This window comes from Vigna unguiculata, chromosome 10 (genome assembly GCF_037176805.1).
Source record: "Vigna unguiculata cultivar grain cowpea cultivar isolate G323 ecotype 2 chromosome 10, ASM3717680v1, whole genome shotgun sequence".
NCBI classification, from domain to species: Eukaryota; Viridiplantae; Streptophyta; class Magnoliopsida; order Fabales; family Fabaceae; genus Vigna; species Vigna unguiculata.
This window is the reverse complement of record NC_140801.1, coordinates 1,688,299-1,703,139: the sequence shown is the minus strand read 5'-3', so window position 1 is coordinate 1,703,139 and position 14,841 is coordinate 1,688,299. Positions and strand designations below refer to the sequence as shown.

Here is a 14,841-nt window from a genome sequence, read left to right as displayed (position 1 = left end):
ATAAATACATAAGAAAGTTTAAATCTTCAAAAAGCCCAAATCATCCCTCTCTCTGGTCTCAAGCGTCTCCCGGCTCACCTGTCAAGTCATCTGCTCCCGGATAACGAATCATTCGATCATCGCCATGCACACACAGATAGGGTGAGTTATGCATATTAAACAAATTAAATATGATACTCATCCCAATAAAAATTTACAGATACATGTTAAGTACAAGTTATTCACCACGATCTCAGATTCCTTCCTGAGTCCCATGCATGAAACTAGGTCCTGGGACTTTCACTGTGCTTCCACGAAACTATCCCTTTCGTGGTCCAACCCTACGAACCAATCCTGGTCATAGTCCAACCCTACAGACTCCTCGCCTGTAGTAACACATCCAAGCTTACACAACTTGGACCCTAGCACGCACGCAATCACCATACTATGGACTCCTCGCCCGATAGTAGCCGACGGGAACTTCACAGTTCCTTGCCCATCGTGCGCACAACGCATGCAATCACCATACTAAGGACTCCTCGCCCAATAGTAGCCGACGGGAACTCATCTAGTTCCATGCCCATCATGCGTTCCACCACTCAAGCACGTCCCAGACCTCTATTGGACTTAGTCCTTCAACCCAAGCATAAAAGAAGTGAACTTAGTCCTTTGAGTTCACTAATCAAGCAAAAGAAGATAACTGTACAGCCACACAAACCGCCTGGTACCGCTTAGACACCGCTAGGCGGATATTGGCAGAAAACTGCCCAGCGGTCACACTCCCACCGCCAGGCGCTGCGGCCCAGATTGGACCCGAAATTCTCCGTCACCGCCTGGCGGACAACACCCTGCCGCCAGGCGCCTAGCGCTAACAGTGGCCACTGCCACTTGTCTTTCACTCTACCGCCAGGCGGTTCACCTCGCGCCGCCAGGCGCTATACCAGTAGCGCAATGCTACTGGTTTTTGGCACTTTTTACAGGTCTTAGTAGACCCACATTTACATAATATTTCCATCACTCATTCATTCATAACTTTACAAGACGTAAAATCAAACCAGATTGTAATATGTACAATTAGCTAAACCCGAATCTCAATCCTCTCATCTCGATATGCCTCGCATAATACAGTACAAGAGTATGCCCTATGGTGTAACTAGTAAGCTCATCACTCACCACAATACAAAGTACAGTTTGCAGTACTCTTCTCTAATTGCACTTGCACCTAAGTCATACCACAAATAAATCCTTAGTCCTCCTATGTTAGTATGTTCACTTAATTCATGAAATGAGATTTACTGACTTTTAACCCAAATCTTCCAGAAATCCCCCCCTTGTGACTCTCCATAACACATTCTTCAGCAACATCACCAAGACGTTCTCCCCTCTGATGCGTCGCCTGGCGGTCACCCAAGTGCCGCCAGGCGGTTCATACCAGTTTCGCTCACTGCCACATTTGCCAGCATTCACAGTGTTCACCACTAACCCAAATTCCTTTTGCATTAATTCTAACATATCTCCACCTCCACACAACAATCAACATTCATATCCTAATCACATTAATTGTCTATTTTCAATCAACAAAACTCACCATCGCGATCAACCATGTTTTCCAATTCTAATTCGTCATAAACCCTAAATTCCCAATTCCATTATAATTCATGTATTAATCCACCAATTATAAATTTTACAATCAACAATCCATCAAATCAGTTATATTCAAATCACCAGATTCTCCCCGAACCTCGCACACCACAAAAATACCAAGAATCAGAAGAAACTGGGTAACCCAGTTCGTGTCGCCTGGCGGGCTACCCTTAGCCGCCAGGCGGTGCATATCAAAACCCAGAAAACAAGCGCTGGTGGCATGAGCAGCCTGGCGGTCCTTCAACCCCGCCAGGCGGTTTCTGGAATTTTTCCAGAAAACGCAGAAAATAACAGTGGATCATCAATTTACACATTTCATATAGTCCAGAAAAACACGAACGACATATACATATATATATATATATATATATAGATATATATACAAGCAAAACAACTCCCCTAACCTGGATTAAAGCCTTCCCCGGTATTCTTCTACTTCTTTCCTTGAACTCCAATTGATCTCCCTAGCCTTCTCTCAATTCAGCCCCCACTGATCCACCCACACTCTTAGTTCCTCACTGAATTTCGCACTCTCTGTCTACCTCGCAATACCCTCTGCAGAAAACTTTCTTTTCCTTCACAATTAGGCTCTTTAGTGGTGTTTTAATGGTGAGTTAAAACCTTAAACGAAAAAAAACTGCATTAAGAGGGGAAAATGACCATTCAAACTCACTAATTGGCTTGCTTTCCAGCTTCCCCTAACTGATACTCCTGCTAGGCTTTTCCTTAACCCTTCAACTTCAAATCAAAACCTAAAATGGCAAAAATGAAGTTTCCTTTGGGTCTCCCAAGGTTTGAACCCACATCCATGCACAAGCCAACTCAATGCCTAACCAATGCAACCAATTCATATTTCATACTAACCAATACAATTCAATAATCATAAAACCCACCACACGTTTTAATATACACAAAAATAATACAAATTTAATAACACACAAAAAAATAACATACATAGGACTCGAACCCAAGTCCTTTCACACAATCGAAGTACTCTCAACCACATGAGCTAGTACTTTTCCATGTCATACACTCCGCATTTATTACTTTAAAGGTTCCCCTTACCCACATTTATCCACTTAATTACTTAATTAATTATTTAATTTTTTTCCCGGGTCTTACATTTCCCCCACCTTCAAAAGTTTTCGTCCTCGAAAACAAGACTTACCAGGAAATAGATGTGGATAGGATAACTTCATGTGATCCTCCATCTCCCAGGTCATCTCGTGCGTTGCCTCATCCCAAAGCACCTTCACCGTATTTATCTTCTTACCCCTCAGATGTTTGACTTGAGAGTCTAGGATGCGAACCGGTCCAGCTGGTATGGTCAAATCTTCCCGCACTTGTACATCATCAGCCTCTAATACATGGTCTGGACTTGCAACGTATTTCCTCAACTGAGAAACATGGAATACGTTGTGCAAGTTTGCTAGATGAGGTGGCAAGGCAATTTCGTAGGCTGCTGGCCCAATTCTCCGTGTAATCTGATAGGGTCCTATAAATCGCGGTGTCAACTTCCTCAATTTTAGAACCCTTCCAACTCCCGTGGTTGGGGTAACCCGTAGAAACACATGATCACCTTCATCAAACTCTAATGGCCGCCTTCTTTTATCAGCATAGGACTTTTGCCGACTTTGTGTGGCTCTCATCCGATCCTGGATTAATTTAACTTTTCCAGTTGTCTGCTGCAGAAACTCGGGACCAAGCATAAGGGCTTCCCCATCCTGATACCAACACAGTGGTGTTCTACACCTACGACCAGGGATGTTACAAATGGCACTGCCTTTCTTATTCGAGATGTATACTACGTCCCAGAGCTTCATAAAAATTTGTTGAGCATGGGACAGTTGCAAGAAAAGGGTCTTGCTATTCTTATACAAAATGGAATATGCAACATTTATCATCCCTCTAAAGGATTAATTGCACATACAAAAATGAGTATCAACCGTATGTTTATTCTCTTTAATGAAAGCTCTAACCCTAATGCCATTGAAGAGTGTCTACATACCTCCTCTAACCTGACTTACCTTTGGCATCAAAGGTTTGGCCATTTAAACTACAAAGGCTTGAAGACACTACAAACACGACAAATGGTTCATGGATTGCCTGAACTCAGCGCCTCAAGTATTACGTGTGTTAATTGTTTCACTGGCAAACAACATCGTAATCCAATTCCTAAGGCGAGTGAATGGCATGCTAGCAAGGTCTTGGAACTCATACATGCAGATATTTGCGGTCCAATAGAACCCATTTCAAATAGTGGAAAAATGTATTTCTTAAGCTTTGTTGATGATTATAGTCGTAAAGGTTGGGTGTATTTGCTATCTGAAAAATCTGAAGCTTTGGAGTGCTTTAAATCCTACAAGAAAATGGTGGAAAAAGAAGTTGAAGCATCCATCAAATGCTTATGAACAGATAGAGGAGGAGAATTTACCTCTCTTCAATTCAAGCTGTTTTGTGAAGAACATGGAATAAAAAGCAGCTTACCACAACTTATACACCGCATCAAAACGAAGTCGCAGATCGTAAGAACAGAATTGTTATGAATATGGTATGTTGTTTGCTCTCTGCAAAAAGGGTTCCCAAATTTTTTTGGCCTGAAGCGGTCAACTGGACATTTTATCTATTGAACCGTTGTCCAACACATGCTGTGAGAAACATCACTCCACAAGAAGCTTGGAGTGGAATCAAACCTTCAGTAAAACATCTTCGAGTTTGGGGATGCCTAGCTCACGTGCACATACCAGAGGCAAAAAGAGGTAAGCTTGATGATAAAATTTTACCTTGTATTTTATTGGGTGTTAGTGATGAGTCAAAGGGTTATCGATTATTTAATCATAAGATAAAGAGAATTGTTGTTAGTAAAGATGTTATATTTGAAGAAGAGAAAAGTTGGGATTGGGGTTCAACTTATAAAGAGCAAATAGAAACTAAGTTGGTGTAGGGTGATGATGAGTTACATAGTGATGACTCTACAGAGGAAAACATCCGTGAAAATGGTGAAAATGGGTTTGCAGAAGATGTGGAAGATGATAGTGATGGTGCGAATAGTGAGCATAATGAGGGCAATGAGGATAGAAATGAAGCAACAGTGAGTTCACAAGAACACATGATTCAAAGGAGAGAAAGAAGAAGGCCAAGTTGGATGGGAGAATTTGTCACTGGAAAAGGATTAAGTGAAGAAGAAGAAGTTGATACAGCAGCATACACAAGATGTCATAAGTGATGATCCAATTCTATTTGAGGAAGCTGTCAAACACGAGAAGTGGAGAAAGGCTATGGATAGCAAAATAAATTCAATTGAAAAGAATCAAACATGGGAACTAATGGACCTACCAGCTGGAAACAGAACCATCAGAGTCAAATGGATTTATAAGACAAAATTGAATGAGTTAGGTGAGGTTGATAAATATAAGGCAAGGTTGGTCGCTAAGGGGTATTCTCAACAATATGGAATTGATTTTTCTGAGGTTTTTGCCCCCGTTGCACGCATGGATACAGTACGGTTGATTATGGCACTTGCAGCATGCAAAGGATGGGACATATTTCAACTAGATGTAAAATTTGCATTCTTACACAGAGAGTTAAGCGAATATGTATATGTAGAACAACCAAAAGGGTATGTCAGAAAGGGGAAGGAGCATAAAGTTTACAAGTTACATAAAGCCTTGTATGGTCTAAGGCAAGCACCAAGGGTTTGGTTCAGCCGCATAGAAGCACATTTCACACAAGAAGGCTTTCAAACATGTCCAAGTGAGCAAACCTTATTCATCAAACGAAGCGTTGGAGAAGGCATATTAATTGTTAGCATATACGTTGATGATTTGATTTATACTGGCAATGACATAGGTATGAGGCTTAAATTCAAGAAGTCTATGATGCATGCCTTTGATATGACTAGAGATGGCAAATAAACCCGTCCCCGTGGGTATTGCCCGAACCCGTTCCCGTTTTGACGGGGAATCCCCGTATTGACTGGGTATGGGTATGGGTATGGGGATGTACATATACCCGCCATAATACCCGTCCCCGCCATATCTCCATTCTCGTTTAAATTATTAAAATATTCACAATTAATCAAGTAAACCCTATATATATATATATATATATATATATATATATATATATATATATACATATATATTCTATTTTTTATTTCTTTTAATTATTTGGTTTGTCATGAAACTCATTCTCATCTCCAATATATTTTTTATCTTATCATAACTTTTATGTAATTATGTTAAAATGATGTATGTTAATTAAAAAAAATTTATGCCTTACATTTGAATATTTCTATTATTTTTTAATATTTTTATTTATTATAAATTTTCCTTTCACATGAGAATGTTTATACTCTCAATTTAAGGTAATATAAAAAAAATTCTTTACTTATTATTATTATTAATTTTTGTTTAATTTGAAGAACTCTTTTGTTTCATTAAAATAATTTTCGTTATTTTTCAACCATTGAGTATAAATGTTGATATTTGAAAAGTTTTCTTAGTTCTCTAAGATATTTTTCTAAGATATTTTTCGTCATATCATACCTTAATTATACATTTGATTTTCTTTGTGTATTTTTTTCGATAGTCTCTTAAATTATTTCTAAAACACACATTTGTTAGTTTTTTAATATTTTTATTTATTGTTTTTATTTTCATCATGTAGAATAATATTTCGATATATTTTATCTAATTATTTTTTATTTTATAACTCATTATTAATTATACTGTAATTTTTTCACTTTAAATTATGTTTGAAATGGTTAAAATTATATATATATATATATATAATGATATTTAGGAATAATATATGATAATTCACTACAAGAAAAGCATAAAATGGTGATTGATTTAGTCAGTAACCCATATCAGTCACTATTTTTCGTCATTAGTGGTAGTAGTTGATTTATTGTCTGAATCAGTGACTAAATTAGTGACCGATTCAATGATCGAATCGGTACTTGATTTAGTGACCAATTTAATTACTAATTTATTTGTAATTTAATGACAAATTTTTTGGTCACTAATGATATTTCTATTTAATTTTAACCACTTCAAACATAATTTAATAATTAGTTCTCTAAGGTATTTTTTATCTTATCATACCTTAATTATACATTTGATTTCCTTTGTGCGATTTCTTTCAATAGTCTCTCAAATTATTTCTAAAACACACATTTGTTAGTTTTTTAATATTTTTATTTATTGTTTATTTTCATCATCTAGAATAATATTTCGATATATTCTATCTAATTATTTGTTATTTTATAACTCATTATTAATCATACTGTAATTTTTTAACTTTAATTGTATAAATAACTTTTATTTACTACAATATAAAAATTTAATGCAATTGCTGTGAATATTGCTTTGTCACTATCCAACATATATTGAAGTTCAAAAGATACAAAATCTATGTCAAAATTTTATTATTATGTTTATTATTTGTTCTGTGTGTCATTTTGATCGAGTGATGTTATAACTTTTATTAGTGTATAAAAAAGAGATTCATTAGAATTTAAAAGATTGAAGTAAACAAACATTTAAAATATATTTTAATTTGAATATTTGTTTTCCTTTTATATTTTTTTGAAATCTTTTTTAATTTTATCATCTAAGTTCATCAATGTTGTAGTTTTCAAATTTAATAAATGTTTTGGTTCTCATGAAATTTTATTTGGTATTCTAATCTAAAATGTAGACAATTATAATTTATTTCAAAGTATTTGATATGGAAGAAACAATCATCCTCCTAATATTGAATATTTGATAATATTATGTTTTCTTTACCGTAATTTTTTTTCTTTTATAAAAATTAATATTGAAGTAGTTAGAACACGGGTACGGGTATGGGTACGAGATTATACTCGTTACCTGGTGGGGATGGGGATGGGAAAAAAGTTTGATACCCGTTGGGTTTGGGTATGGGGATGGGGATGAATTTTTTATGCGGGGATGAGTATGGGATAGCGAAACCCGTCCCCGCCCTGTCCCGTTGCCATCCCTAGATATGATTGACTTAGGAAAGATGAGATTCTTCCTTGGCATTGAGTTCTTACAAAAAGCAGAAGGAATTTTTGTGTGTCAACGGAAATATACCAAAGATGTGTTGAAGAAGTTTGCAATGTTAGAGAGCAAACCTGTACAAAGTCCAATTGTTCCAGGTAGTAAGCTTAACAAAGATGTGGAGGGTACAGATGTGGATGACACTTACTTCAAGAAAATTGTGGGAAGTCTACTATATATGACAGCTACACGGCCATATATCATGTTTAGTGTAAGCCTAATTAGCAGATACATGTCAAAGCCAACAGAGATGCAATTACAAGCTGCTAAAAGAATCTTGAGGTATTTAAAAGGAACTACTAGTTATGGGATATTCTACAAAAAAGGGGGAGAGGAAAATCTGCTTGCTTTCACATATTCTGATTATGCAGGAGATGAGGATGATTGTAAAAGCACTTCTGGTTATGTATTTTTGCTAAGTTCAGGAGCAATGTCATGGATGTCCAAAAAACAACCAATTGTTACCCTCTCAAGTACAGAGGCAGAGTTTATGGTTGTTGCTGCCAGTGCCTGTCAAGCAATGTGGATGAAAAGAGTTTTGAGAAACTTAACACATACTCAAGACAGTAGCACAATTATTATGTGTGACAATAGTTCAACAATTAAACTTTCCAAAAATCCAGTAATGCATGGTAGGAGCAAACATATTAGAGTGTGTTTTCATTTTTTAAGAGATCTTGTGCAAGATGGAGAAATCGAGTTAGTGCACTGCAGAACTAAAGAACAGGTTGCAGATTTAATGACCAAGGCTTTAAAACTCGAGACTTTCCAGACTCTCAGGAAAAAGATGGGAATGATTGATTTTTTTGAAATAAACTAACTACATACTGTTGTCAGTTTAAGGAAGGGAATGAAAAGATCTTTACTGTTGTGCTGTTGCTGCATAAAGCCTAGTTTCTAGGAGTGTTTTCTGTTACTGCATAATAAAGCCTAGCTTTTAGGAGCATTTTATGTTTCACTGTTATCACGTAGCTATTTTTATGTATTCAGTTATTATTCCAATGTATTCGGTTACTGGCTATTTAATAGCCTCGTTGAATTCAATAAAAGCACTCAATCGGTAGTAGTTTCAATATACATTCTATTCCTTACAATATATATATATATATATATATATATATATATATATATATATATTAGAAAAAAAACATTTTGAGTCTTCATTGAATAATGGTGGTCGGATTCTTACCCTTCATCGGAGTAGATTACTTCCAAATATTGTGGAAGCATTGATGTGTCTCCAAGACTGGTTATGGACCAACATGGAAGGTAATGAAATTAACGTTTTTACTTAGATATTTTAATTAAGTGATTGTTAGACATTTTTAATGAACTTCTATGTTTTCAGACTCTTCTAAATTAAAATTGGACAACATGAAACTTTATACAATATTGCAAGATGTGGACATCGATGAAGTTAGTAATTTCTTTAATATTTCATTCAAAAATAAAGTACAATATAAATTGTTAGTGATTTTTATTTGTTTGTTTTTCAAAAACCAATCGAAGAAAGTGAGTTTGTTGATCCAAACACTAATTATGGTTAAATAATTATTTTTTAAAATATTTTTATAAATACCGGCGAGTACCCGTGAATACCTGCGGATATAAAAATAATAGACGGGTACCTGCATAACGGATACCCGACGGATATGGGTACGGGTACGGGGCGAATATTTATCCAGCGGGTAGGGTACGAGGGAGCTACTACCCGTACCCTACCCGTCCTGTTGACATCCCTATTTAAGAGTCATATAATTACAATATGGAACATTAAGGGTCATATAATTACAATATGAAATATTATGGATGTTGTGAATCTTTATGGTTTAGGAAAATATGAGATATAGGACATATATAAGAGATATATTATATGGAGGAACTTGTTATTTTATGTTATTCATATACTCTAAATATATATATATTAAATTATGAATTTGGTTCCCATTTTCGTAGGAAAATATCGATTTTGTTTCTTTATTATTATTTATTTTAATTTGATCCCTATATTTGAAAATTTGATGCAATCAAGTAATTTTCGTTAGTAGTGTATTAACACCATTGAATAGGTGTCCCATGTCAGTTCATGTTTTTTTTTACTTTTTTTTAATCGTAAATTTGTTACATGTGAAGCTGACATCGAGTCACGTGGTAGTGACAATGTGATGTGGTAGTGGCAGTGTCACATGTCATTGTTATGTCAGGTGTTATATCCTCATTCTCAATTTCATCCTTGTTTTTTTATTTCATCTCAATTTAGTCACAAATTTTGTACAAATTGAACAATTTTGTCCCTCCCCATGTTGAAACTAAATTTAATTTTTATATAAATGTTATAAAAATATTCTTATTAAAATTGATATTCTTATTAAATATTTTTAACAAGATTAAGTTTATTTAAATTTATATTTTACATTAAACTTTATTTAAAATTGTCTTAAAGTTGTTAATAGAAAATAATGCTAATAGAGAAAAAAAATTCAAATAATTGTATTGATATTTTATTACATCATACTTTAATATTATTTTTTATTTGAATTTATATTTCAAAGAAATTTATATTTTTAAAATGTGTAAAGTTCACTAATTGCTATAGCGTGCAAAATGTGTAAATCTATAGCGTTTGCCCAAAGACAATACCTTTAATTAAACATGCAAAATTGATATTGTAATACCCGAGAAATTTGAATAATTAATTAAATAATTATTTAATAAATGCGGGTAGTATAAGCCTTTAAGAAATTTAATGCAGATTGTTATCACGTGGAAAGGTACTAGCTCAAGTGGTTGAGAGTACTTTATTATGTGAGAGGATTTGGGTTCAAGTCCTATGTATGCCCATTGTGTGTTATTTGTTTGTTTTTATTTTTAAATATATGTTAAGCATGATTATGAAATGATATAATCATTTAATTATATTAGTTATCATGAAACATGAATTGGTTAAATGGTTGAACATTGATTTAACATTTGTATGGTTATGGGTTCAAGCCTTGGAGAACCCAAATTAAGCTTTATTTTTGCTATTTTGGGTTTTGGCTTGAATTTGAAGGGTTAAGGGAAACCTAGATGCATGGGCAGCCAAGGGAGGCTGAAAAACGGACCATAAAGAATCAATGAATGATAATAAACATTGCCATTAAACCTTAAATTCGTTTTTGGTAATAATCTAGCTTTAAGGCACCTTTAAAAGGCCAATGTGAGGTAAGAAGAAGGGTTTTGGCAAGCTGTGAGTGTAGAACACGAATTTTGAGAGTAGTAAGGTTGGAGTGAAGCTTTGAAGCTGAATTCAGAGAGAAAGCCAAAGGGAGATCATTGAGGATCAAGAGAGAATTCACAACAATTCCAAAATTTAAGCCAAGGGAACCAGGTTAGGGGAGTTGATTAACGTCGTTTTAATTGGTTAATAATTAAATGTATGTTGTATCGCATGTTATTGCATGATCAATGTCTCTTTTTGTTGAATTTCGCGTTTCTGGGAATTTTTCCAGAAACTGCCTGGCGGGTGATGAACTGCCGCCAGGCGACACATGCATTTTGCCTATTTTTTATGGGTTCCTAATAGGAACCGCCTCGCGGTGAAGAACACCCGCCAGACGATGCTTTTCGTTTTGATTCGATTTTCGGGTTCTGCATGTTCTGGGTTGCTTTGGTTCGGTGGAAAAGGAATTTTAACAACATTTGGACCAAAAGGAAGGGATTAATTGTGAAAAGTCATGGTAGTGCGAAGGAATCAAATGAGATTGGCTATGAATGAATGTTAGGGTGGAAGAATTGGGGTTTCAGAAATTGTATAACAAATTGCGTAATAAACTACAAACTTATTGGATGAATTGTGATCCTAAACCTTTGAGTGGTGAGTATTGAGTCGAAACTGAAGGAAATCGGGATGGTTGGGCTGGTTGAGGTTCGTAGGCGCAAGGGAAGGGTTGCTGGGTTCCTGGAACTGCAGGAATCGCCTGGCGGCACCGAATTGGCCGCCAGGCGCCATACTAGAGGTGCATGGTGTGTTGTCCCGCCGGGCGGTAGTTTAGTCCCGTCGGGCGCCAGTCGTCTGATTCTGGGCGCTAGGCGCCACCAATTTTTCTAGTTCGCACAGTTTTTGTAAAACTGCATTTCCTGGTTTGTTAACCGTCTGATTTAGATGAAATTTTGACAGGTGGTCCATAACATGTGGTTCTTCACTTTGAACGATGGAGATTGGATTTGGAGGTCAGTAGCTAGAGATATACATTACTTAATATTGCTGATTTTGGAGTTTGTAAAATACATGAATAAGCCCTTGATTAGTTCAAGTAACTTCTAATGAAGCATAATTGGGTTATGTGGTAAGTATTTATCAATTTGAATGTTCCTTTGGGTTAGTCACATGTGGAGAATTGGTTTGGTGAAGGCATGAGTGTCAATATTAAATTGCATCGGTGCATAAGATCATGTGCTTAAAATTGTTATAGTGTCGCTGCTTATATTTTGTTTGAGCATGCTTGGGATGGTCTATACAACTGGGGGATGAATGCACATGTGAGATGCTATAAGGCCTAGAACATTATAGATGGCAATGCTTTTCATTAGGGATACTCTAGAATGAGAGCAAATGAGAGCAACATGTGTGAAGTGTGCTTGAACCTGAACTAAAACCAATAATGTGCAAGTACTGGTGTAGCGAGTAGCGGTATGTGTCCCCCGCCAGGCAATCTGGAAGCGGCAGCGCCTAGCGGTACGTGTCCCCCGCCAGGCGATTTTGCTGTAGCAGATTGGTGTTATGCTTGCTATGATGTGCGTGATCTACAAGGCTTCTAGGATATCTTAAAGGTCGGCTTGCTGGTGTTCCTTAAGTTGTGGCTCGGAACGTATCCCTTGAGTTGTGGCTCGGGATAGGGGTTAAGCACGTAGTATTCCTTGAGTTGTGGCTCGGAATAGCATCTCTTGAGTTGTGGCTCGGGATGGCGGATGAACACGAGGAATCCTTGAGTTGTGGCTCGGGTTGGCGAGTGTTGTCGGTGTGAGTGTGCTGGTTGTGGCCAGTACGGATAGGTCCAGATAGATTGCCCTCCTTAGTAGTTGGCTGACGAGTTTGGTAGTCTTGGGACGTTACGAACTATGTTCGTATTTAGGAACTCCACCTGGCGCTACGGTGTATGATCTGTAGCAATGATTTCCCGCACGTGCTCTATCGGTTGTGGCCGATAGGTATGGCAGCAAGTCACCTTGAAGTAATCACTAGAAGATGTAGAACACGAATAACATGGTGGTGGCCATGTGATGTGATATCAAAGGATGGAATTCCTTTGGTGTGATTGTGTGATTGGTATATGTGTGCCATATATATATGTTTATTTTCTTAGCTCACCCTATATGCTTGTGTTTGGCGATGATCGTGTACGCGGTACACGGGAGCAGATGATGTTGCAGGTGGATCTGGTGAGGCTTAGCAGCGGAGCGGGGAAAACTCGTGGGAACAGTTTTATAGAGTTTTATCATTTATGGTTTTGGAATAAAGATGTAATCTATTATGAGACTGTTATGGTATTTTATTGAATTTTGAGAAGATTTGAACTTAGAGTTATCTTTATTATGAAATAAATTCTTTGAAATTCCCGCGTTTTTGGGAAATGGATTTATAATAAATGTGATTTTATTTTCTTATTTTATATTATATTTTTAAACCCGTAATATCCGGTCGGGATGTTACAGATATGGTTTTCAAAATATTTAATTTTATGCTAAAATAATAAGAAAAGAATACTAAAAAAAATAAAAATATTGTTTTGCTTTTTAGACATGATATAAATTAGTTATCGCTCCTATCTATTCTCATTCAAAATAAGAAATTAGGGTTATGTAGTTATTTGAAAACTATTTGAAATTGATTTTTTTTTTGAAAAAAAAGGTACCAAGTACTACGACGACCCGAACGGTCATGCAATTACTCGTGTATTTTAGTTTTTGGAAAAGGAAAGGTATCAAGTACTAAGACGACGCAGATAGTCACATGAGTTCTCATACCTCTAAGAAACGTAATTTGATTATTATTATTAAAGAAAAATATTAAGTACTAAGACGACAAAAACAATCACACAAGTACTTGTACTTTTATTTTAGGGATATCAGACAACACGATTGACCATACAAACATCTAAAAGAAAGCGCACGAAAGAAAAAAAAACTTTCATTTTTAATTTTATAAATTTTATTTTATTATTTAAGTAAATATTATTATTAAAAAAATATATTTATAATTTTATCAAACAAGTTGGTGGTACAAGGTGAATATATGATTAGTAAAAGAGTGTTGCAAAATGAATAAAGCAAGGGCTTAGCAAATAACAACATAACAAAAGAATGGGCGTGCAAAAAGTAAAAAATAGGGTACAAAGAGAAAATAAGATAAACAAGCCAACAACAAACAAAAGAGGCATAAACACACAAAAAGGGATGTGAGACATAACAAACATGGGGTTGCATGCATTAACAACCCAAAAATTATACAAAAGAAATAAAGGATTACAAGGAACTCAATCGGGGGTGTGAATACTATATAAGGAGTGCTTTATGGGTCTTCCCCCCAAATTCTAGTGAGAATGAGTTGGAAGCCCCAAGTGAAGGTGATTTGTTGATGATAAGGCGAATGTTAGGTCAAGTTCAAAAGAAAATTGATAACACACAGTGAGAAAATATTTTTCACACTCGTTGTGGTCTAAAAACTCGGCTTGTCCACCATCTCTCATGAGGATAAGGTTTGGTGTGATGTTGTGCAAATGGAAGCAACACACTTATTATTAGGAAGGCCATGACAATATGATCGCAAGATTATCTATGATGGTTTTTCAAACAAAATTTCCTTTGATTTTTAAGGGCACAATAATACTCATAAATCTTTGACTGCACAAGAGGTTAAAGAGGATCAACTTAAAATGAAACAAAAACGCGAAAACGAAAGAACACGGGCACTAGAGAAAAATAACTTGCCACATAATCCACGCTTGTTCGTACAAAAACATTCTTGTCTTCCATACAATCAAATCCTCTTTCATACAACAAATGAACCATGTATTATAAATGAGGACGTTGCACTTCTAGGCTTGAGTTTTAAGGTACCTCATGGCATTTTACACCCTTACATTTCTCAACTTTTTCATGACTTCATTGA

At 35.8% G+C, this 14,841-nt stretch overlaps 1 protein-coding gene across 1 annotated transcript; it reads right to left on the bottom strand.

Annotated features, from left to right (window-relative positions):
- Window positions 1–1,669: 1,669 nt before the first annotated feature.
- Window positions 1,670–3,527, bottom strand: LOC114166922 (uncharacterized). Its single transcript, XM_028051809.1, has 2 exons — window positions 2,746–3,527; window positions 1,670–1,883 (listed from the first exon to the last, which is right to left on the bottom strand). Exons 1-2 carry the CDS (start codon window positions 3,525–3,527, stop codon window positions 1,670–1,672), a joined length of 996 nt encoding a protein of 331 aa, XP_027907610.1.
- Between the last annotated feature and the right edge of the window lie 11,314 nt (window positions 3,528–14,841).

Bases quoted from the DNA above. Each gene is read 5' to 3' on its own strand.
- LOC114166922 (XM_028051809.1), bottom strand. From the start codon at position 3,527: ATGATAAATGTTGCATATTCCATTTTGTATAAGAATAGCAAGACCCTT. The intron at 1,884-2,745 runs GTAAGACCCGGG...GAAAAATTCCAG, and splicing joins CTTTTGAAGGTGGGGGAAAT to AAACCGCCTGGCGGGGTTGA.